General features: G+C 40.4%; 1 protein-coding gene across 1 annotated transcript; it reads right to left on the bottom strand.

Moving 5' to 3' along the window:
* Positions 1-381: 381 nt before the first annotated feature.
* LOC119088916 lies at positions 382-25,945 on the bottom strand. Its single transcript, XM_037210385.1, has 6 exons — positions 25,913-25,945; positions 20,231-20,292; positions 14,790-14,852; positions 11,996-12,070; positions 5,816-10,333; positions 382-877 (listed from the first exon to the last, which is right to left on the bottom strand). The coding sequence occupies exons 2-6, from the start codon at positions 20,279-20,281 to the stop codon at positions 536-538; spliced, it is 5,049 nt and encodes a 1,682-aa protein (XP_037066280.1). The 5' UTR covers positions 20,282-20,292; positions 25,913-25,945; the 3' UTR covers positions 382-535.

Below are 25,945 nucleotides of genomic sequence, written 5' to 3'. Positions count from 1 at the left end.
CAGCGCTTCCTTTCTGAATGGTGGGAGCACATCTCGTTTTTTGCTAGCTCAGGGCTTTTCTCACTGTTCCTTTTGGCTTTTAGCCTGGATCTGTCACTCAATAAAATAAGTGCCTGCATTCTTTCTATCAGCCCAGAGAAGTGTAGACTGCTGGATCTCGAATTTAACTAGAGCTAAGTAAAGTTTAGTTGCTAAGCACAGACAGCTGCAAGTGGAGAACTGGCAACCTGGGCAGGCAGGAGTAACCAAGGACCACAAATGCTGGGGGAGCTAACGACTAGTTCACCCCAAGAGGGAAAAGCTGGGCTGCAAAGCTTTGCTAATGAACATCAACTGTATATACAGTTTTTAGTTTGTTCTGGAAGGTTTATAAACAAAAACACGTTTACACAGAATGTGTTTATTTTTCATTTTAATCATAACAAAATGGTCTCACAAGATGAAATTTCGTTGTTGACTTCTATCACGCACAAGGATAGATCTCCAAACCATTTTGTTAATGGAGAAATTATACTCTGACTGGTGGCCTCACGTATTATTCTGCAGTGTCTAACATCTGGATAATATCATAAATGAGCGGACGCTTTTCAATATTCTCTTTTAATTTTCTTCTGGACCTCACTTTCCGTATGTCGTACTCTGGGGTGGTGTCATGGATATGAACTAAGCCCGCCGAGACCATCCGAGGACTTGCGAATTTCCCGGTGACACTTTCCCGTCGCTTGTTAGGCTCTGGAGCGGTGGATGGTCGTGCGCAGGGTTTTGCCTGATTATAGGAATCATCTGGACTCTTGCCTAAAAGTCTCGATCTGGATTTTGAGTTTTTAGGACGTTTAACTGAGGGTATTTGTAAATCGTCGAATCTATCCAAACAATCCTAAATATTGAAACAAAACATCAAATTGGTAAGTTAGGCTTCTTAAAAATACATTTTAGCCAGGCGGTGGTGGCGCACACCTTTAATCCCAGCACTCGGGAGGCAAAGCCAGGCGGATCTCTGTGAGTTCAAGGCCAGCCTGGGCTACCAAGTGAGTTCCAGGAAAGGCGCAAAGCTACATAGAGAAACCCTGTCTCGAAACCCTCCCCCAAAACAAACCATTTTAACATTATAAGAACTAATGCTTGTGCTATCAGCAGTTAAATGAGTGCCCTAATGTCTCTTAGGCAGTCCCAGTGCATGCCATATACCCAGTGCTTCCCATCAGACACTCCCTTAGAAATCATGTTTACAAAAAACAAAAAACGAAAACCAACTTACCCTTTTAGAGGACTTGATGCTTCAAAAGGGTGAAGGACATGAAACTGAGACCCAGACACACTTAAGGAGCTGTCCTCTGGGGTCAGACACGGGCAAAGCTAGCCAGCCTAGCCTACAGTTCTTCTATTCCAAATGTCTTTCCCATGACCTCAAATATAAATTATAAACTTTGATATTTTACTTTTATATTATCTCAACTTTTACCATCTCTACAAGTTCCTTCAACAACCAACTTTGTTAGTATATATATATATATATATATATCATATATATTATATATATGTGTGTGTGTGTGTGTGCATAGATACAGCATAACATTCAAGAATATGATTGTAATGTTTGTATGGGACTGAATATTTGTATATAGTCCAAGCTAGCCTCTTACTCTAAATCTTCCTGTCTCAGTTTCCTGATTGCTAGAATTCTAAGTGTGTATCACCACACCCAGATTGATCATTATGTTTACATTAAAGATAATTTGCCAAATGTGGTGGTGGTTTAGGCCTGTAGTCCCATCACTCAGGGTAGAGGAAGGGGATTACCATGAGTTCAAGAACACCCAAATAACAAGAGGAGAAAGTAACAGTTCTCTCCTTGTACATTTTATGGCTGTCTTAATATGAAGATCGATATGTACCCCTGAAAGGGTATGGAGCCATTAGCCATGCAGTGGTGTAAGCTAGTTTATTCACAGTTCATCCCATTGGGGTGGGGGTGGTGGCACACGACAGCCACTCACAGAAATGGATGTTTTGATGGGAAATAAGGCAGGAGTGAACTAGTTGAATTGTAGGGTCATGAAGGTTGGGTAGGACTAGTAAGAATTGGGATGACTAGAGAGATCCACAAAAGGAAGTCTGCTCCAAGTGTCTAAACTCCAATTCTACTTACTTGAGTTTTTGCCTGGGTTTGGAGATAACAGGAAGATACTCCTCCCTCCCTCCCTCCCTCCCTTTCTTTCTTCCCTCCCTCCTGCCCTCTCTCCCTCCCTCCCTCCCTCCCTTTCTTCCTTCCCTCCCTCCCACCCTCTCCCTCCTCCCCCTTCCTCTCTCTTTCTTTCTGTTTTTCTTTTTGAGACAGGATCTTACACTCTAGCCCACACTAGCCTGAAACCCACTGGCTTGGAACTCACTTTGTAGCCTAGGCTAGCCTAAAACTTGACATCATCTGGCCTTTGGAGTGCATGGTGTAATCATGGCAAAAACTAATCCCATGCCCAGTGTTTCCTTTTCCTCTAATGTAGGTAGAGCAAGCAACCCAAGCTGATTCTTAAGAGAGGTTCTGCTACATCCGTCAGTATTAACAACTTTAGCTGCATAGCTGCTAACCAGGGTGTCAGTAGAAGGACATGGGAACCACACCACTGGCTCAAAAGAAGTCCCTTCTGTTCCTGGATTTTAAAAAAGGATCTGTTGCTTCAAAGGGAGTGGGAAGTAAGAAGCTAGAAGCTAAACACCCTCAAGGAGCTGTCCTCTGGGCTCAGGTCCCAACAACACAGCTTTTCTCTCTCGATTGATTCGTTTCAGAAGTTCTTAGATTTCAGGAAGTAGAGGGGCATCTTTGTGATCGTCTGGCAGAAGGTCCAGTGCTATTCAATGCTCTTGTCCGTTAGAGAGAAAAGTTAGAAACACCTAGTCCTAATACAGGGAGATAACTGTACACTGTCCTCCCTTGCTCTCACAGAGAGGCCTGTGAGTGCTGGGGAGGTGCTCAGGAGGTAAACAAACAAAACCTGGGCATGGTCGTAAGCGCCTGGAATCCCGGGGCTGGGAGACAGAAGAGGATTCCTGAAGCTTGCCAGCCAGCCAGCTGGCCAATCCTAACCATCAAGTTCCAGACCAATGAGAGACCCTGTCTCAAACCAAACCAAACGACAGAGTGGATAGCACTAAGAAGCAACAGCCAGGGTTGACCTCTGACCTCCACAATATGTGCATATGTGCCTGTATACACACAAGCATGCATACACATACATGCACAAAGGGTTAAGAGATCATATATGCTTTTATACTATTTGATGTGAACACAATTTCTGCATTTGGAAAAAAGTCTAAAGGAACTTGATAGTTTTTGTTTCTTCAGAACTGAAACTAAATCTGTTCCTTTTCATAGCACACACATGCCTGTGTGTACACATATACACACATATACTAGCTCAATACTAAATTACTATATTTAGATAGAAAAATCTAAAATTAGGAGTATAAATTCTTATCCTACTACTAAGAAGCTGTTAGAATATTTACATTACATGTAATAGAGAGTTGTCTGTCCTGCCACTATAAAGTTATTAGCTTGTTTTATTGTATAAAACAATCTCAAAGTAACTTCTGAAATTAGATTTATTTTCCCATTCAAAGGCAGACTTATGCACATCGAGCTACTGATTTAAGATCAGTTTTACATCGTAACAGTTTTCCAAATTATGAGTCATGCCCATTATACAAATTAACAGAGAAAGAATCAGAATAAATGCCTAATGTTTCTATATTTTCTTGCCTTACAATTTACACACAAAGCCTCATAGCCAGCTTAACATCCTAATCGTGGAACAGGAAGAGTTAAATTGGGGAAGGGTTGGGAGAGTGGGGTAGAGGAGGGATATGGGGACCTTTCTAAAAAAAAAAAAAAAAAAAAAAAAAAAAAAAAAAAAAAAAAGTCGCATGGAACCCTATCTGCTTGTGTGTGTGTATAATGAAGTTACCTTATGGGACCTGTAGCGGAGAGCTGCCCCTACTAGATGCCATGGGCTAACAAATAAAAAACGTCGTGCCAACAACATGTTATGCTTTTGGAGTTATTTACCAGCGAGGTCCTATAGACCCTCAAACATTACAGACTATTGCCAACGCTATTGGTTACCCTCCAGACTTGGCGATAAGACCATATTGCTGACGATACCACATACATGAGTCACAGAGCCTGGAAACTTCATCCCTATTAGCTAGGTTTCATAGTGCTGGAAGGTACTGTGCATGCTACCGGAGGGAAAAATAGTCATCAGTCTTACCAGCTGTGCACCGTGTAAGCTAGAGGAACATCTGCCAGGCAAGCCATGCTCACTGCTGCAACAGCAGCATGGACATCATGGAAGTAGCAAGCCACTTTCTGTTGGGATTTAAAGCCCACTTGATAGATAAAGCCCCTAGCTGGCATCCTTGTCAGGTCAGGAAGCTATTCTTAGACTATTATTAGTTACTGTTATGTCCGTAGGTTAATACATCTCTTAAACCTCATCAGAGAAGCTTCTATTACTGTAGGTGGTGATTAACACAGAGATTCACAACTGGCCAAGGTGCAGAGAATAAGAGACTGGAGTGCTCGGCCTTATATGGACATCTATATCACATTCCCTCTTCTCGAGAGACTTGGGGATCATTGCAGAAGAGGGAGTAGAAAGACTGAGAGTCAGAGGCAGTGGGTGTATCCAAGGAAACAGTGTCCTCAAGACACAGAGGACAGGCGTGCATATGAAAGCACAGTGGTTGGGATAGCTTGTGCAAGGTCAAGCCAGATCAAAATCCCAGTGTGGAGAGGGTAGGTTGGAGAAGGAAGCCCCGCCCCTAGCCAAGGAGATGTTGGCAATTGATAGCTGCTAGGAGATCGGGAGTAAGTTTTCTTTAAGAATGTGGCCCCTAGTAAGTTGAGTAAGTTGATCACACGCCGCATCCATAGCTCACATGACAAATTGGACTTGGTGGGGGTGGGGGAGAGGACACAGCTTTAGTAGGTAGGGAAGGAAGGTGGATCTGGGAGGAGGGAGGCAAGTGAGTGATCAAAACACTATGTGAGTTTCAAAGAACTGAGAAAACCTAGAATCTCATTTTCAAGATCTCAGAATATGATATGGCAGAAAGGGTAAAGGACCAAACAACAAGCAGAGTTAAATTGAAAAGGTTCAACTCACAATCCCCAAGAGTATAAGATATATATATAGATATAGATATAGATATATAGATAGATAGATATAGATATAGATATATAGATAGATATATAGATATAAAATTCCTAGCAGAGTCAGAGCTTCATATTCTTTACTGACAGAGATAATCCAGATAGCTGAAAAAGCCATGTATACAGTTCTATGTCTGGGAGAAGAAAATTTCACTTATGTTTCTATGGTACCTGGCCACTCATGGTTATGTAGGCTTTACTGCACAGAACCCTAGGCTATGGTCAGGATGGCCAGCCAGCAGGGCTTCCAAAGACAGGGCTGTGTGCCTGGGCTGCAGATTTGTCAGCCTAGAGAGCTTTCCTAGAGAAAAGAACATCATTTCCTAAGTCATGTACAGACAAGGCATCCTTTTCCTGATTCATAAAAGGCACTCTGGTTTTGCAATTGTATTTTGAATCAGTTAAGATATTTGAATTTCAGAATATTTTTAAAATGTGGAAGTCTGAATATCTTGGGGCTATTAAAGTTACACACACACACACACACACACACACACACACACATACACACACCTTCCTTTAGAAGGCATGCATATTCTAAGGCAAAATTATTACAAAGTTTTGCCAAATACAGAAGAAAATACTTAGGAAAAGCATTATTACGTGGATAGTTCTCCTCGCAGTCCAGTGGAGTAAGGTCCTTGGAACAGATTTCCGGAGATGAGGTCTTGCAGTGGGCAGCGCGGCTGGCAGTATCCTGACTATCTTGTGAAATGACTTCTTTGGTTTGGTGGTGTAATCTCTTTCTTTCCTTCTGGATTTCATGCTTTCTCTCGTCAGTACTTCTGGGAAGAAAGATGGCCTGGAGTTTCTCTCCTCCTCTTTGCATCGGAACACCTGCGATTCAGCCCCTCTGGCACATTTTTCTTTGCGGTCTTCATACGGGTTTATATAAAGAGTTTCCATTTCATTTTTGAATTGTGCAAACGTTACCAAGTGTTTTTTATTGTTATTATTATTTTCTTTCCACCTCTGGCAATACTGGTCTAATTTTGATTGCTCCCCATTCTCTGTGTTCACATAAATGAAAGTGTTAGCCCGCCAGGTCGGGAAGGAGAGCCTGTTCAGGTGTTCGCTTTCTCTTGAGGTTTTGCAGGTAGGAAGTTTTAGGTAAGGTGAAAGTCCTGGATCAGGTCTTTCCTGAACAGCCAGTTTGCAAATGTTACTGTTATCCCTTTTCTCAAGCGCCTTCACTTTTAGTGTCTTTTCAAAGCAGAGTTTTGATTGAATTGCTTTTGATCTACCATCCCAACTGTATGGCTCTTGAGTCTCTGTTTTGTAAATACAATTTTCTGCTTGAGGAAGTTGCATGAAACCATGGTCTTGCTTGTGTTTCTTACGTAATACATCTGCAGGTCTTTCTGGTGACTTATTTAATGTAACTGCCTGGGTATTTTTGTTGGAAGGAGGTTGTACTTTCATTAATGTTTTAACTTCCCTACTATAAAGATGTTTATGTTCCCAAGTTGTTGATGGATTTTCTTTTAAATTGTGTGAAAAGGAACTTCCTTTTTCTCCCTTTCTGGTCGGTTCTGTTTCTCCATGTATATCTTCAAGAAATGTTCGAAAGGTGGTATTTTGACCAGTCTTTGGATATTTCTTTTGCTCTTCTGAATCCTCCCTCATAAAGCAACTTTCATCCCTAAAAGGTGAATCTGTGTTTATGTATTTGAATGGCATGGGAGGCGAATTAAGTGAGTTAACTTGCTGGCTGATCCCCTTCAGTTGCCTCTCTGTCATTAGTCCTGATTTATGAAGTTTATCTATAAAGAGAACCTGGACATATTTGCTCAAATCAGCTTTTAGACTTAATAATTCATTTTCTGATAAAGGTTTAAGATAATTTTGTAGAGATTCGTTGAAAGGGTATTTCATGTTTAATTTGAGCCTTGAACCAAAACTCCCGCTGGCAATATCTTGCAGCCCGTGCAGAGCCTTCGAAGAGCTGTTACTCGCCATGGAGGACATGCTGGGACGGAGCGACACACCATCCGTCTCATTGAATAAATTGCTTCCTGAAAGATTCTTCACGAAATAATTTTGGAGAATTTCATTTAGAAAAGATCTAAGCTTTATTTCTAAATGTTTATCTATGAAATGATGGTTAAAATTATTTACAAAGGACATGATTTCCTCGACAGTTTTGGAATACTTGTCCTGAAAAGAGCTTTGCCCTTTTAACTCTGTTTTCTCATTCATCAGATACAGGTTTCGGTAAATTTGGGGTAAGTCCTCCTTAGTGATGTGGCCTGCCTCTGAGAGCTTTTCTAGAAGGTAATGCTGAATGTGCTTGCTTAACTCAGACTTCATGTTTTTTACTTCTGACTCTGAGAGTTTCTCTAGAAACACACTCAGCTTCGGATCCAGAATGGGCTTCTTGTCTGTTTTGCCCGCTTTATTAAAATTCTCTTGCGTTTTTTCTAAGTGTTCTGTACCACGTGGTGAAGAATGTTGTGTTAATCTGTCAAACTGTTTGTCTAGATACTCTTTTCTTTCAGACTGATTGTATTTGAAGAAATTTTTGAAGATACTTTTGAGGATGGATTTTAGTATGACTGAGTCGGTGTCTTTCAGATTGCCCATTAAGTTACTTAGAGACTCTACAGCGGAACTGAGCCCAGCCTCCTCCGTGTCTGGACTCTGGTGTTCATTTGGGGAGTCGGACTTTCTCTCTGCTTTTGGGTAGTTTGGCTCTTGTGCTGACGTACTTTGGCTGTCTTCTGTGTAATCGACTGCATTCGCAGAGGTCTCTATGGGCTTAGGGCTAGGTGTCGTCTGTCTTGACAGCAGTTTTGTTTGGCTTTTTGACTTTGTGGGAGTCTGCAGCTTTTCCTCAGGAGAGGCTGTCTGTACGTCCAACAGAGAGCTCTGGTTTTCTTTATCTAGTTGTAGCACTTTGATTATCCCAGAATCTAAAAGAGTTTCTACAGGAAACGACTGTATTATTGTGCTTATCCCAGATTTTGGCCGTGACAGAGGAGCGCCACTGCTTTTTTCTTCGTAGGTAAGAATCTGTGAAGATGTAGTTCTCTCCCAGTATGTGAACAGCTGGTCTTGTAAGGCCATCTGTGTCTCGCTCAGTACTGTTGCTCCTGTCTCTAGCTTCGAGAATATGGGTGCAGTGAATATCTGCTTAATGACATAGTCACGTACACTGCCATTTAAACCCTGATCAGAACCTGATACTTCACTGACTAAATGTTTGGTTTTGAAATTGCTCTTTCTGTTCATTGGAAAGTGTATTTCAGCAGCCTCTAAGTGTTTGTCAGAGACAACTTCTATGTCTGAAGATGTTCCTGGCCCGCCTTCCGGAAGTAAATCTTGAGGAACACTTTTAATCACAGGACTTAAAAGAGCCTGTGAATTCAGAATATCTTTGGGTGAAAGCCAGCTGTTTATATCTTGGACTTGTTCAAGCACTCTGTCTTCTGTCCCACATGATGGTCTGTCATGCACACCTAGAGGCAGAGGGGAGCTTCCCTGCATCTCCTCGGCATTGGTGCAGATTTCCGGTGTAGAAAACAACTCATCTGAAAGGTCTTGCAGATTTTTACTTAAAATTGATTTGAGTGCTATTGACTGTTTTAAATTTTCAATATCAGAGGTAAAATTGATTGAGCTTGAGGGGTGATATATGCTACCATTTCCAGTCACTGATGATTCTCTGTGGCAGTTTGGTAAAGATACATCCGGTAGCTGTTCTCCTAACTTACTCTGCATATCTGAAGAGTCTACTGTGAGGGTGGCAGGATCCCATGCTAACTTGTCCCTCGTAGCTGGAGTTTTTGCTGTGTTGGTAGTAAGATCTGAATTGACACTAGGCTTACCACTTGGCAATTTATTCTTACTATCTAAAGATTTTGTTGAAATGATACTAGCATCATGGGATAACTTATTAGTATCTGAAGACTTTCTTGCATTGATACTAGAATCATGGCTCAACTTACTAGGATCTGAAGACTTTGTTGAAATGTTACTAGGATCATGGGACAACTTACTAGGATCTGAAGATTTATTTCCATTTATACTAGGATTATGGGCCAACCTATTAGTGTCTGAAGACTTTGTTGTATGGGAACTAGGGCCACTGGATAGCCTTGTCTCTGAAGACTTTGTTGTATGGGAACTAGGGCCACTGGATAGCCTCGTCTCTGAAGACTTTGTTGTATGGGAACTAGGGCCACTGGATAACCTTGACTCTGAAGGCTTTGTTGTATGGGAACTAGGGCCACTGGATAGCCTCGTCTCTGAAGGCTTTGTTGTATGGGAACTAGGCCCGCTGGATAGCCTTGTCTCTGAAGGCTTTGTTGTATGGGAACTAGGGCCACTGGATAGCCTCGTCTCTGAAGGCTTTGTTGTATGGGAACTAGGGCCGCTGGATAGCCTTGTCTCTGAAGGCTTTGTTGTATTGGAACTAGGGCCACTGGATAGCCTCGTCTCTGAAGGCTTTGTTGCATTGGAACTAGGCCCGCTGGATAGCCTTGTCTCTGAAGGCTTTGTTGTATGGGAACTAGGGCCACTGGATAGCCTTGTCTCTGAAGGCTTTGTTGTATGGGAACTAGGGCCACTGGATAGCCTTGTCTCTGAAGGCTTTGTTGTATGGGAGCTATGGCCACTGGATAGCCTCGTCTCTGAAGGCTTTGTTGTATGGGAACTAGGGCTGCTGGATAGCTTCATCTCTGAAGGCTTCGTTGTCTTGGAACTAGGATCAGTTGACAGTTTATAATCAGATTCTGAAATCTTAGTTATGGTGATAACGGGATTACCACTTGTAAATATACTCTTTGTATGTGAAGTGTTTGTTGTGTTGAGAGTAGGATCATGTGGCAAATTGTTCTTCCTGTCTGAAGTCATTGTGGTGGTGGTAGTATGGTCAGGAGGCACACTATTCTTTTTGGTTACCATGTGGATTGTGATGAGGTTAGGATCGTTAGTCCAGGTTGTATTAGATCCTGCAGACCTTGAATGTTCTGGGTAAGGAGGGTCTTGATCTTCATGCTCTGCAACTTCTATACTTAAAGTGCTTGGATATCTGTATGCGTCTTGGTCTTTCTTCTTTTTGAATGACATTTTGCTGTTTATGTTCCTTAGAAAAGGATCAAGACCACCCTTGATGAATTTCTGAAAGTACAATATAAAAGAAAATAAGAAATTCCTTAGCACTTATTTAAAATTTTCATGACTTTTCTAGTCAGTTTTTATAGAGTAAGTTGTCAACTTTTATAGAGTAAGAAGTCAACTTTATTTGAAAATACTTGAAGTTTGAGTGAAAATAATTTTTTTTTTGAGCTGAGGATCCAACCCAGGGCCTTGTGCTTACTAAGCAAGCGCTCTACCACTGAGCTAAATCCCCAAGCCCGAAAATAAATTTTTAGTGAAAAAAATTTAAATTCCTAATTCTAACATATCCTTTCAGGTTTTTGTTTTGTTTTGTTTGTTTTGTTTTTTGTTTTTGTTTGTTTGTTTTGTTTTGTTTTGTTTTTTGACTACTTGGAATTTTTCTGGTGAGGCACTGGCATTGCTAGCCTTTAAATTTACCTTTTTTTGTTTCTTTCTTTCTCTATCTATGTATCTATCTATCTATCTATCTATCTATCTATCTCTATCTCTATCTACTTATTTTTGAGATACAATCTTCCTGTGTTGCCCAGGCAGGCCTGGAATGCCCGGGTTTAAGGGATCCTCTTTCCTTACTCTGTCTACAGTGAAGTCGTGAACTCCTGGAACGCCACTGTAACTACTTCTTTTAATGGTTACAGTTGGTTGTGTCTATTGAGACAGTGGTGGTTAACACCAAGGTCAAAATCTCATCTGCTATAAATATTTACCATTTAGTAATAATTTCAGAATTTTAAAAAATGAATACAAGTTGTAAATGTCCATGATATTACTCTTTAAAGATCATCTTGGGGGCATATATCATCTGCCTTTAAGTTTGAGTTTCCATGATGAAGGCCTCTGCTCAGTCCTTAATATGACACAGTAGAATTGGGCTTTTTGAGTATGCAGAGATGGCTGAGAGAATAATGTAAAAATCTCTGGCTTACAGTGAAACTAACTATATTAAACTGAGATCTATATAGTCAATTGTTGAAGCAATCTTTAAAATGAAATCTGTCTATATATTATTAATTATTTTACTTATATGTGATTGCCCGCTGAGGGCAGTAGGGCTTGGGTCTCTGGAGCTGGCACTATGGGTGGTTGGGAGGCCCCAGATGTGGATACCCAGAACTAAACTCAGGTCCTCTGAGAGAGCAGCCAGGATTCCATCACCCAGCTGGAGTGATAGCCCAGCTGTTAAAGGCTTCGTCTTCTAAAATCTTATTCTTGAAGCCTCTTAGTTAGTCTCTTTGTGCAACTTCTACATTGTGAGATTGAAAAAAATGTAAAATCTGAAATAATCAGCCTACTAGTTCACTGCAACTCAGCTCAAAGTGCATTTTAATGATTAATATATTATAATTATTTTTTCAAATGCTAATAGATACTCAGGTGACATATTAAGAATCTCTTGGGTTTTTTTGTTTTGTTTTGTTTGTTTTTTGTTTTTCAGAAACACATATTCCAAGATTTCATTTCAGACTGAAATTGATTAGGTCAAATGAAGCTTGTAAATGCATTATTTTTAAAGGTAGTTAGGCATTTCTAATGACTAGTTCTGGTTTGAAAAATACATACGTTATTTATGTATACTTACATATACATATACATGCATATGTAGTATCAGAGAAAACTAGTAATTGAATACAAATGGTACCAGACTAGGATAATAGGACTCACCTGATGTTTGGGTTTGAATTCTGCAGATTCCTGTCTGAAAACTGGTGTAGTATACTCTTCTTGTGCAAAAGCCACCTTGTAAAAGAGGAAGTTTTAACTTTAGACCACTTATAATACAAAATACTTTCCAAGATCATTTTACTGTCAATACTTCCTAAAGGTATAAACATTGTTTAAAGCTAAATAAGAGTTTTGTCTCCTAATTACTTTGCATTAGAGATTATCAAATATGTAATGACCTTCTTTATCTGGCTTGAAGTTTAATTTGTCAGATATTACTAGTCCTGTTTGCTTTTACATTCCATTTTCTTGGAATATCACTTTAAATCTCAATCTTTTTAGTCTGTGCATGTCCCTGCGACTGAGGCAAGTTTCTGGCAGACAGCAAACACTTGCACCTTGATTTTTTCATTCAGCCAGCCAGTCTGCATATTCTAATTAGAGTTAAGACAATTTATTAAAATTCACGTACTAACTCTGGAGCTGGCATTACATGTATTTGCAGGGTCCTTGGATTCAAACTGGTGCACATAATTGCATAAGTGCTCTTAACCACTGAGCTATTTCTCCAACTTCCTCAAAATATTTATTGAATTTTTGTGAATCTAATATTTTGCCATTCCTTAACTCAATTATTTTCAGACATTGAACAACTACAGTAAACGAGTCCCTCTCCTAAGTTCTAACAATGGGTAACATTTAAGTATTGACCAACTGTAACATGCAGTATGTGCACTTGACTTGGAAAGACATCAATGGAGTTTATGATGCTTGCTTTCAAACAATATTCTTCATTAAAACGAGACATGTTCATTTAACGAGGAGTTCTAAGGCTTAGGCACGGTTGGCTGCCGTGACTCCATGTAGTCAGGACTCATCCGTGTCTCCCATGTTGCCTGTCACAGGCATTGTCTCTTTGTTAGGTAGAAAAACAACCACCACTAGCCACTGACATAAAAGGATGAGGCTTTTAAATAGTCTCTTCTGGTGGTGAGCCCAGCCTGTAACTGCTGAGCCATCTCTCCAGCCCTTTAAACATTCTCATATCAATTATATGCTACCAGTTTGTCCTGGTGACAAGGTAACAAAGGGGCAGAGACTGCTAATCCCACTGGTTACTGGAGTTATGTAATGGGTATTGTGGTGGTGTAATGGGTGTTAAAGACAAAAAGTATGTTAAATACTTGGATAATTTTGTTAAATGGCATTGAGACAATGAGATTCTTTTGTTATACATAAAAAACAAAACAAAACAAAACAAAACAAAAAAACCAGCCAGATGGTTTGAAAGCTAAACACGAGCTAGGGGTCTAGCTTAGTTGGTAAAGTATTTGCCTAGCGTGTGTGAAGCCCTGGGGTCAATCCTCAGCACCACACACACAAAAAGAGGCAAACATAAAAAGCATATAATAGAAAAATCTAGAATACTGATGTCACCTTGGGAAGAAGAAATATCTTCTAAACAAGATATTAAAACTAGATATAAGGTAACAATCGTTAAAGGAAAAGCTGCTAAATTTGACCCCATCAACATTTAAATGAAAATCTTTCAATAACCATCATAGATAACCAAGCATTGTATTTAGAATATAAAAATCACATGTAAATAAATAAGCATAAAACCTGATTTGTAAACATGGATGGCCGTAAGCAGTCAAATAATAGAAACAAGGATAACATACACATGAAAACTGTCCACTCTCATTAATAATCAAAAGATGAAATCTAAGTATTGGTGGAATATTATTGTTGGTCATCAAATGAACAAAAACTACAATATAGAGGAGGATAATGGGTATTTTCCTACATTTGAGTAGACACGCATGTTAGTACCTCCGGTTTAAAGGATAATCTGGCAGTGTCTATTGACATTAAATATGCTCATATTCTCTGATACACTACTCCTATTTCTCATCTTGTGCTATATGCTCATGGAGGGGATCAAAGGGTACTTACCATTCAACAGATGCCTATAATGTTTCAAGTTCTTTGAAGTTTCTTGAAATAGGTGATAGCATGTGATATAATTACTCAATTTTTTTTGTTTTGTTTTGTTTTGTTTTGTTTTGTTTTTCGAGACAGGGTTTCTCTGTGTAGCTTTGCGTCTTTCCTGGAACTCACTTGTAGCCCAGGTTGTCCTTGAACTCACAGAGATCCGCCTGGCTCTGCCTCCCGAGTGCTGGGATTAAAGGCATGCGCCACCACCGCCCGGCAAAATTACTCAAAATTTTATGGTGATGAGAATAGAAGAATATGGATTTGAATCTATCTAGGTATTCCTGCCAAATTCCTGTGATGACTTGCACAAAACCTGCACAAGATTGGACCCATTAATGCCTCTGGCTAGAGCTAAAATGGAGGAGTACCTTAAGGGCACCTCGTGACATGGGGATGACTGTAATGTGGCCTTTACCGTGGGTACCATGGACAATGGTATCTTTCAAGCTCTCAGAGGTTTTCAAAATTCTTAAGTGGAAGTAAACAATACACTAAAGGGAGTTTAACAGCCATTGAAAACAGACATCCACAGTTAATGTACTTTTGAAGTTTGGAGAGGATTGTTTTCCATGGAGAAAAGAGAATCCTTGGAATTCTGTCTCTAGTGGTACCTTAGGAGACATAATGCCAGCAAGAAGTCGACTGTAGCCATGGTCGGGCAGGTCAGTGGCCATGCCTTCTCCCAGCTTTACTTGAAGGAGCTGGTATCTTGTTGACAAGATTGGCACCTAGCCAGTTTCCCACGGCCCTCGGTTTGCTGAAGACCCTCCCAGCTGGCTTCTGTTCAGATCCTTACCTTTCGGAGGCCACTGACAAAGTCAGGAGGACGTGTTTCCCAAGGTTTCCTTAACTGGATGAACTGTAGTTCAAGAAAGGTTTCAGAAGATCAAGTTACAATCTGTTCAAACCGTATGTGGGACAACTGTGGCCATGCAGGCCATCAAGAGACATCTAGGGTTTTTGTTTTTGTTTTCCTACTTAGAGGGGACAAAGAAGAGGGTGATATGTGTTTATTTATTCATACTCAGACTGCATTTGTGATCAAAATATACGTCTACTGTCAATAAAAGAACATTTAACTGCTTAGAAGATGAAAGACCAAAGGGCTAATAAGAGTGGCCCGTGACCATCATTTTCTTGGTGACTTGTCTGCCTGCTTTATTGTTGTTTTTGAGTGTTTGCAAATACTCAGATGGGAAGCTCCTGACTACACTCTTTCGTTTAAAATTGTAGAGTTCTTTTTATACTGAACATACTTCACATAATGCTTGTTTATACCAGACCCTCATATTACTTTATATGAATTACATAATTATGCAATCAGCATGAATCATTTAACAGTAAAAGACTTTATGGATTGGAACACTTCTAAATAGTCATTCTTTGTGGGGGCTAGAGAGATGACTCAGCTGTTAAGACCACTGGCTGCTCTTCCAGAGGACCTGGGTTCGATTCCCAGCACCCAAATGGTAGCTCACAACTGTCTGTAACTCCAGTTCCAGAGGATCTGACACCCTCCTGCAGATGCACACAGGCAAAACACCAATTCACATAAAATAAACAAATATTTTAAAATATTCATTCTTTGCTTTGAAAGTAAAATATGATATATCTTCATTTTGAAAATACTGAATATAAAACTCTTTTAATTAAAAAAAATTTGGCCCTACCAACATCTGTTATGGAGGCAGGGAGATACCTATGAAACCCCGCCCCTCCCCGAGGAGACAGGCATTTGGTGGTCACTGGGGATGAGACATTTTCTTCAACTGTGCAGTACCTGGTAAGGTGCCTGTACTCCTATAAAAAGCTTCTCACTGGTTCCTGTAGGGAACCACAGTGAAACTCACTGGGCCACCAAAAAGTTTTTACAGATGTGAAAATAGAATATGGGGACTAGTGGGGAAGGAGCAGGGGATCAGCAGGAGGGGGACAACAAGGGGCTGCCAGGAAGTGTGACTATGATCAAGGCACATGATAGATGTGAGTGGCAATATAATGAAACCCATCACTGCGTATACTTTATATATGCTAATAATTTTTATTCTAGGTATTTTGTTTATACTACACCACACCATAGCAATTTCTCTTTGTCATTTTCAAATACTCTCTTTGTTGAGTAAAATTAAATTCCCATCCCTCTCAACCTTTCATGCATCCTGACTGTGGGAAAAGGATTTAGGATCCAGTCAATGCCAGTGTTTAAATGGAAGTTAGCTGAGCCATATTGTCCAAGTTAAAATTTACAAATTTAATTTAATTTACACATTTAATTCAAAAATAATAAAGATGTTATTGAAAGACAGCCACCTGGATAAGCTGGGCTTGGAAAGGGGTGCAGCCAGTCCGTCCCAGTTCAGATTTGTGCTCCAGGCGCTGGTCTCTAAACAGAGCATCTCTTTAATACACCGTCCACCTTGGTTCATAAAAACCTCCTTTTCCACCTTCAAATTACTCCAAGGCCTACTTTCCCATAGAATTCTGAGGATTTTGCAACTTGCTTGTGAATCTTAGCTGTTTAGGAATTTGTTCTAGAACTCTGAAATGTCTTCAATTTATAAATCTGTTGCCCTGGTGATAGATTCTTTCAAACTTCTAAGTCTGCTGTATGTAATCTGTCTTATAGGCTGCCATTTGAATTTCTCTTGGCTTTATTAAGAAGTAATGGGAAGCCTGTGTACCCCTTAATAGATTCCCCCGGTAGTGGCTCTAACACAACTGTTGTTTAATTTCACAACAAAGACATCACCATTATAAAGGTAAGATATAGAATATTCCAAAAGAAATCCTTTCTATAGTCACGTTTATTTCCTCCCTGCCTCCATACACAACCACTAATCTGTTCTCCATTTCTTAATTGTACTATTTCAAAAATGTTATGAAAATAGAATCATGGAACCTACAGTATTTGATAGTAGTCTATTTTTACTTAGCATAATTCTCAAAAATTCAAAAACGTTACTTAATGTGCCAATGATTTGTTCCCTTTCTCTGCTGACTATTGCTCCATGATTTACTTAGGAGATGGTGAACATCTGGTTGTTTCCAAGTTCAAGCTATAAATAAGGCTGCTGTGAACATGAGTTCCCAGGCTTTTCTTCCTAACATATAACTCTTTTTTTTTTTTTTTTTGGTTTTCCGAGACAGGGTTTCTCTGTGTAGCTTTGCGCCTTTCCTGGAGCTCACTTGGTAGCCCAGGCTGGCCTCGAACTCACAGAGATCCGCCTGGCTCTGCCTCCCGAGTGCTGGGATTAAAGGCGTGCGCCACCAACGCCCAGCAACATATAACTCTTAATTTCTGTAGGATAAGTACCCAAGAATTCAGTTACTGGCAGGTACAGATCTAGTTTCTGTCTTTAATTTTTTAAAAAGAAACTATTCATCTTTTGAGGGGAGTGACTATAACATTTTCCTCCACAATCCACTAGTTTTAGTTCCATTCTATTTTAAATTCTTGATGAGACCTAGGCCATGATTCATTTAAAAGTCTGCCTGTGAATGTCCAGTTTCCCCCAACACAGTAGAAAGGCCTCTCCTCTCCGTTACGTTCCTTCTGCAGCATTACCAACCAGTTCATTGTACCTGTGGGACGACTGCTGGCATGTTTTTTCCTTAACACTTTATTATTAGACTTAGTCATTGTACTTTCTGTTTGAGAGTTTGCCTCCATGTTTTTATGAGTACCATGTGTGTGCTTGGTGCTCAGAGAGCTCAGAAGAGGGCATCGGATCCCCAAGAACTGGAGTAAATCACCATGTGGGTGCTGCTGGGCATCAAACTCAGGTCCTCTGCAAGAGTAGCCAGTGCTCTTCACCCTGAGGAATGTCTCCATCCCCACTGGGATGCTGATTATCTCCCACTGATCTGTGTATCTGCTGCTCCTCCAAAATCATACTCTCTTGACTCTTTATTACATAATACAAAGTAATTGTCCCTACGTTGTTCCTTTTAAAGATTGTTTTCAAATATTCTGGGGGTCTTTGTCTTTCTACATACATTTCTGGAGTGATATTTTCTCTACAAAAGCTACAGTTTAGACAGAATTTACATGGTAGCTTTGGAGCAGCTTGAAGAGAACTGACAACTTGACTATGTTGACCTCTCCAGTCAGGAGGACAGTAGTTCTCTTTTTATTTAGATGTTCAATGTCCTTTATTATCACTTGTCATTTTTACTATATTTTATACATGCTTTTGATATATTTATAAGTGTATCTTTTCTGAGTTATATTATTGTATAACATATTAATTGTACTAATTGTTTCTGGGTGTTTTTTGTTAGTATATAAAGATACTATTATTTTATTTTTTTGTGCAATTGAATCTATTTTCATCAGCTTTCCTGAACTCAGTTACTAGTTTCCTGGTTTTTTCTTTTGTAGGCTACCTGATGATTTCTATGTAGACAATTGTGTCATCTGAGGATGCAATTTGTTTCCTCCTTTCTATTCTGCATGACTTTTATTTCCTTTGCTTGCCATAGTGTAATGACCAAAATTTCTTGCACTCTACTGAACGAGAACTATCAGCAAAAACTTTGCCTTGTTTCTGATCTTTGAGGGCAAACAGTCTTTCACTGTTCAATATAATGTAATATGCGAGCTTTGGAGAAAGCTACCTTTTATTACAAGTTTGTTCAGAGTTTTATATAATGGCTGGGTATTGAATTTTCTGAAAAGCTTCCCCCATATCATTCTGCATTATTTCATTCCTATAATCTGTTGACACACATTTCTTTAATACTCATAGGACTATTCAGGCTGTCTGCTTTATCATGATTGAGTAGGGAGTTTTTGCTCCATTCTGTGCTATGGCATTCATTTCTTGTGTTAACTATACCTTTTGGTCAGTGACTGACCACATAACATGACAGTGATCTTAAGATCATATTACCTAGTGCTGTCACAACAGTCTTAAGTTTTTGTGTGTTTTTGTACAGTAAAATTGCACTCCTCAGATGTATACCCATCATTAAATGGGATGTAACTGAGTATCTTTAACTGCTCAAGATGGGCCGGCAGGAGGTGGTGGACTGTATGCACTCTAGAATAAAATCCTGACACCCCTAGGTAGTTTCTCCAAAGTCCGCTTCAGTCCTCACCTGTAATTTAAACCCATAGGAATTCCCACTTGTGAGCGTCCAATCAAAACAGTGCTCACAACAGCTTAAAATGGTGCCAGCGTTATGGTATAACCTCAAGAGATGTCCTTTCCAGGGCCTGCTGCACAGTAGGTACACAGGTACCATGAACAGTGTCAACTTAATCCCAGCTAACAGTGGAAAGACTGGTGCCCAGTCCATGTCTTCTAACTTGGAATCTTGGCCTCCTGGGACAGTGATGCGGTACAGAAGCCATGCCCTTCCTTCTAACGTGAGCACAGACTGTGGGGCCAACCAGAGTCTTTGTGCTGTTTCTAGATACATGAGTTAGTATAAAGATGTGAACGTCAAGCATGAACATCTCCAGGACATCTTAATGGCTTGCTGGGACAGCCAGTGTGAAGATTAGTCAGTAATGTCCTAAAGAACTAAGGACTTCAGACTTTCCAGTGATTACTACATTCTGTTGCATGAAGTCCAAGAAATTCTCACAGCAAACCTACTCCCTATGAAAGAGAATGAGCATGAAATGTCAATGCCTTGGAGTCAGTATCAGTTGATGATTAAATACTGTGAGAAAAAGCACTGTTGCTTCCTTAGGGCTTGGAAACTTTCCCTATGAGCATGGTTCTTCCCTTCTGAATGCAAATGTGAGAAATATCAAAATTTTCTTTCTCATTACCTTTCATCTAGACATTTCTTTCTTGCTTGATCTCTATTCCAAGCCACACAATTCCTGTTCTATTTCTGGAATACTTGTTGCTGTTAGCTTGGCAATGCATATAAACAAGAGAAATCCAAATAGTGAACTTTAAGTATAAATGGGCAACTGAGATGAGCAAATGGCCATTTCAAAAGTTCATATCATGAAGATGGGCTCAAACTCCACACTTCTTGATCTGTGTTTTACTAGTTATATGGCTTCTTATAAAAATAGCAACTCAAAAACATTGACTTGAACTGTAGGACTTGCTAAAGTCAGTGGGACATTTATATTGTTCTATAAATTTATAATATAACCCTAAAATTGATCGACAATGAATGCATGCATGCATATTGAAGAATATCAGTAAATATTAATTAACTCTAAATAATAGAAGTGCCAACAATTTTTAAAGGATATATCCATCTACTTACAGTTTTCCCTTTTTGATTTGTATTTTCTTGTCCTAAGGACTTCTCAGGCATTGCTAACACATCTGAAAAAGAATGAAAAAAAAACCCACTAAAGTCATATAAATTGGATGGCACTTGTAACATTTGGGAAGTGGGCTTTATAATACATCTCTTGGCCATGAATGAAAACACAGTGGTCAAAAGCCCAGGACTTGGACTCCATGAGTTTGTACAACTAACGACTTAATTCAGTAAGTAAGCCTGCCTCTTCTAGCCTTGTTTTGCTAAGCTGTCAAGGGAGGAGTGTTTTGTGACCTAATGTTCAAAACATCTAACACTGTGTCCAGCATATAGGAAACATGAAAGTAATGTGAATGTCATCGCCATCCTTAACCGTCATTAGTGCCCTCGTTACTCTGGTCTCTGGATACATCCATACCCTTGAATCTTCACCTGATAACTCTAAGATTTTCCCTATCACTGTTGGAATGTCTGTGGTAAGAAATAGAAGTTTACATGTCACCATGCTCTGTACATTTCATGCATATAAGGTTAATTTAGGTTATAGTTACAATGCTTATGTTAAGTATTTCCACTTTTAACTCTGGCTCTTGATGGCAGTTCAAAAAATAGTAATTCAACCTGTCATTGTTACACTCTTTATTGCTGTTTGTTTGGGTGGGTGTTAAATACTAGGTACGTTATACAAAGCTGTGCTTCACGCCTTGTTGAAAAGGTGGCTTGTACACATTCTTTGGAGCTGTGTCCTGCTTTCTGATAGTAATTTTCCATTGTTACTTTGCTATCCATACTATATTCTAGATACCTTTCATGAATAATTATGTATTTCCTTAATAATTCAATTTGTGATACTAGAGAAGTATCTTTTACAGAAGTTAAGAAAATTATAAAGTGGGGAGTAGAATGAAAATAATTTCAATGAATTGTAGTGCTTGGCCAGAATGTATGTGCACAAATACCCAGACTCAGAAGTCTCAGTGAAAGGTGTTTAAAAGTAACTGGGCTAGCCTGGCACAGTGGTGCATACCTTTAATCCTAGCACTCAGAAGGTAGAGAGGCTAGTGGATCTCTGTGAGGTCAAGGCCAGCCTGGTCTACATAATGAGTATCAGGACAGCCAGTGCTATCCTGTTGAGAGATCCTGTCTCAAAAAAAAACAAAAAAGAAAAGAAAGAAGGAAAGAAAGAAAGAAAGGAAGAAAGGAAGGAAGGAAGAAAGAAAGAAAGAAAGAAAGAAAGAAAGAAAGAAAGAAAGAAAGAAAGAAAGAAAGAAAGAAAGAAAAAGAGAGAGAAATTACCTAGTTCCACACTTGTAATTTATCTACAGATGATGGTAATTGAAGGAAACTGATAAGGGTACCCTGTGAACTTTACTAAATAAACCCTTTAATGCACTATATTTTATTTCACATAATATAAATATGCCATGCATATCTGTAAATAATTTATTAGGTTAATTATAGATTTGTTTGCATGAACAAATTGAAATACAATGCAAGGTATAGCAAAACCACTTTTTTGTTGTTTTGGTTTGGTTTTTGAGACAAGATCTCTCTATGCAGCCTTGACTGTCCTGGAACTTGCTGTGTAGACCAGGCTGGCCTGGAACTTACAGACACCTGCCTGCCTCTGCCTCTTGAGTACTGGGAACCATGTCTAGTACAACCACTTTATTTTTAATTTTTATTTTTTGGGGGACTTTTGAGACAAGGTCTCATGTAAGCCAAGGCTGGCCTCCCTTAGCTTCATAGCTGAGGACACTTCTGCACCACTGATCTTCCTGCCTCTACCTCACCCAGCTGTTCCTGGGCTACCACACCCAGCTATGAAAGCCTCTTTTAATTAGAAATCCTAATTATGTCGGGTGGTGGTGTTGTTGAGACCAGTTTTCATGTAGCCCAGGCTGGCCTCAAACTTGCTGTGTAACAAAGCTGACCTTGAACTTCTGATTCTCCTGCCTCCACCTTCCAAGGGCTGTGATTACAAGTGTGCTGAAGATGGATTGCTGAGGGTTTCCCGCATGCTCAGCGAGCCTCCTACCACGGGACAATACCCCCAGCCTCAGTGGCCTCAGTGAGCCTCCGACCACGGGACAACACCCCCAGCCTCAGTGGCCTCAGTGAGCCTCCTACCACGGGACAACACCCCCAGCCTCAGTGGCCTCAGTGAGCCTCCTACCACGGGACAACACCCCCAGCCTCAGTGGCCTCAGTGAGCCTCCTACCACGGGACAACACCCCCAGCCTCAGTGGCCTCAGTGAGCCTCCTACCACGGGACAACACCTCCAGCCTCAGTGGCCTCACCTGTAAGACAGAACGTCATTGTCATGGGTGTTAGTAGATGGAGTGTTTACAGAGTTCTGGGGACCAACTGAGGCAGTTTAAAGCAACAGAGAAGTTATCTTAGTGGATAGCTCCATGCTTTGATTGTTTGAGGCAGAATTTCACTAGGTAGCCTAGGCTAGCCTGAAACTCGCCATGTAACCAAATCTGAACTCATAATCCTTCTGCCTGGATTACAGGCTCATGTCACCATCTCCAGCCCGCTCTTTCATTGTAGAACAGGAAAACTGAGGGGATGGGACTGTAGCTCAGTGACAGAGCACTGACTGAGCGAGCGTGCAGGAGGCCCTGGGTTTGCTTTCCATATACATGGAAAATTGAAGCAGTTACAGTGGCAGACCTGAGCTGAGACCTACTTCATAACCTCATTTCAGATGAAGAATAACTTCTCATTTCTGACACATAGTTGAAAACAATAAAACATGAAATCTGTTTTCGCCAGTTTACTCCAAAAGGCCTTCTCTAGAGGTTCTCAAGGTATCCAGGAGTTTTGTGCTACTAGAACAGAATACTCGAGGCTGGATACATTATCAGGAACAGAAATGTATTTCTTAGTTTTAGAAGCCAATAATTCCAAGATCCAAGGCCCGGGACCTGGTGGGGCTTTCTTACCGACTCACTTCATGGCAGGAAGCAGACACATGAGAGGGGGCCAGGCTCTCTCTAGTAAAACAGAGCCATGCCCGCAACAAGTCCACTCTTGGAATAACAGTATTAACTCATTCACCCTATTCTCATGGCAGAAGAATCTCTCATTAGGGCCCAGCTCCCAACACTTCTATCTTTGGAATAATGCTTCCAACATATGCTTTCTGTGAAACATAGTAAAGTCATAGAATTCTACCCCCAGCCATCAAAATTCAGACATTTTTACATGAAAAATACATGTATTCTACCTAGTAGCTCCAAAGTCTTCATTTCTTTTGGCCATTGTGCTGGTTTGCAAGAGAATGGCCCCCAAAAGGAGTGGCACATTAGGAGGTGTGGCATCGTTGGAGAAGGTGTGGTCCTGTTGGAGGAAGTGTGTCACTATGGAGGTGGGCTTTGAGGGTTCATATATGCTCAAGCCGTGCCCAGTGAGACGGTCTACTTCCTGTTGCCTGCATACCAGCATGTACCAGCTACCTCTCCAGCACCATACTGCCATGTCCCACCATGATGATGATGGACGGAACCTCTGAACTGTAAGCCAGCCACCACAATTAACTGTTTTCTTTGTTAAGAGTTGCTGTGGTCATGGTGTCTCTTCACAGCAAGAGAAACCCTAAGACAGCCATCATGCCAAAAGTCTAAAGTCCAAGGTCATATCTACATCAGGGTGAGATTAAGACATGATTCATTCTGTGGCAAATTTCCCTCTAGCTGTTCGCCTGTGAAACAGGTTACCTGCTTCCCAAACAAAATGGTGGCCCAAGACTGTGATCATGAGTCTCCAGTCCAAGAAGAGAAAGCATCAAATACTAACTCCAGAAGAATCTTCTTCGACTTCATGCCCCATTCTCTGGGCACTCTGGGGTGAGCGTTGGGACTCCGTGGCCTGTCTTCAGCCTCTGTATCAGCATTCCTAGGCTCATGCCTGCCGTTCCTGCTGATCTTGTGTGCTGGCAGCTATAAGGATTTCTAGTTCTTGCCCTAAATGGGATCTCGGCAATGTTGCTGCCATTGGGACAAGACCCTACCTGGACTTCCCCCTCCCCCACCCCGGGTACCTTGCCAACTGTGTGTACCTGCATAATTAGCATACATGGCTCCTACAGGTTTGACTTTGGCCTTCTCATGCAGTGGCATAGACCGTCCTCGGGATGGCTGAGTCATGACAGGAGTGATTGAGCAGCATTGTGGCAGATGGGGGAAGCAGGTATTTGTGGTGGCACCGGGAAGCAAATGCTGAGATTCTGCAAACTCTTCTCTGGAAACCCTGCTCTCAAGGTCCTCCAAACTCGCTGGAATGCCTTTGGCGTTCTCATCCCCATTATCTTGATGAAGAGAGGGTTCCTTTCTGTTCATTACAGTCTCTTTTGCTCCCCAAACTTGCCTTTTCATTCTTAACATGATCAGATAATAAATACTCTACATCTTGCCAGCCTGCTTCCCTTTTGACTATAAATTCTTTCTTTAAATCATTCTCTTCTTTAGCATTTTGCTATATCCAGTACTTTGCTAAAAGCACTCGTGCAGCGACTTCAGTTTTTGGCTTAGAAAGCTGTCAGATATTCTGGTTACGAGTTCTTAAATTTTGCTCTCTGCAAAGCCCTTGGGCCTCAACACGACTCAGCCAAGGTCTTTCCCCTTCATAGTGTGTGAGCTTTTCTCTAGTTTCTACTGTCTTGTTTCCTATTTTCATAGGAAACTTCTTCAGAATCGCCTTTATCAGGCAGGCTGAGCAAGTCCTGAGGAGCATGCCAGTGAGCAGCACTCCTCCATGGCATCTGCTGTAGTTCCTGCCGTGACTTCCTATAAATGACGATGAACTACAAATTGTAAAATGAATTAAACCCCTTCCCAAGTTATTTATGGTCATGATGTTTTATCACAGCAATAGCAACTTCAACTCTGACAACTTGTTAAGCACATTTTGATTTGATTCTTTTCTCCACAAGCCCTTAAATGAAAACTGTTCTTTGCACCCCACAAATGTACAAAGAGTTGTAATCACTTGCTCATCTCCTGTCTGTAGCATGAACTACAGCTATCTTGTTATTTTATCTTCATTTTGACTGACTACTGTTGTCTCTTCTGAAGGAATGTGTAGTCACTGTGCAACTCTGATTGTTCCAGTTGTTAGACTTCCAGGTACCACTTTAACATACGCTGTGGTGGCTCCCTTGATTCCTTGGGAATCTCCCATTTCCTTCAACCCAACGTAATTCCTCAGAGGGCCTCTGGAACTCTAATTCACCAATACTGTATGAGCTTATTTTTCTGTGCTTATTTTATTTGTTAGATATTTTATTATTGCCTTTTGGTTTACAGACATATTGACTGTGTCTTCGTAATGATATTGCTGAGAAAAGAAGCCTTTTGAAGTAGGAAAATGTGTTCATAGGGAGATCTGTAAGGCAGACAAAAGCTTCACAAACAGCAAAGTGTAGTAAGTGACTTCCTAATTCCACTGGAACGTATGTTCAATGAAAACTATTCAGGACTCCCACTTTTAAGCTTCTGTATTTTGTTTAAATTTCCTATGGTTACTCTGAGGCTGTGTTTTTATAATGAGGAGAAAATACTATAATTTACATCTTGAATGAAATTATGGTAATCATTATTTTATGAGACTTAGTGTTCTAAACTTCGATGACCCAATATTTGAAAATTATAATAATTTATAAATAATAACTTACCTGAAAAATGAGGAAATTTTTCCTTTTTATACT

Source organism: Peromyscus leucopus, chromosome 13 (genome assembly GCF_004664715.2).
Source record: "Peromyscus leucopus breed LL Stock chromosome 13, UCI_PerLeu_2.1, whole genome shotgun sequence".
In the NCBI taxonomy this organism is placed as follows: Eukaryota; Metazoa; Chordata; class Mammalia; order Rodentia; family Cricetidae; genus Peromyscus; species Peromyscus leucopus.
This window is presented reverse-complemented; position numbering and strand designations above follow the sequence as displayed.

What these genes read in the sequence shown, in the direction of transcription:
- LOC119088916 (XM_037210385.1), bottom strand. Translation starts at nt 20,281, where the DNA reads ATGCCTGAGAAGTCCTTAGGACAAGAAAATACAAATCAAAAAGGGAAA. An exon ending in CAAATCAAAAAGGGAAAACT is followed by an intron (nt 14,853 to 20,230) that starts GTAAGTAGATGG and finishes CTTGAACTACAG; the next exon opens with TTCATCCAGTTAAGGAAACC. An exon ending in AATTCAAACCCAAACATCAG is followed by an intron (nt 10,334 to 11,995) that starts GTGAGTCCTATT and finishes TTGTACTTTCAG; the next exon opens with AAATTCATCAAGGGTGGTCT.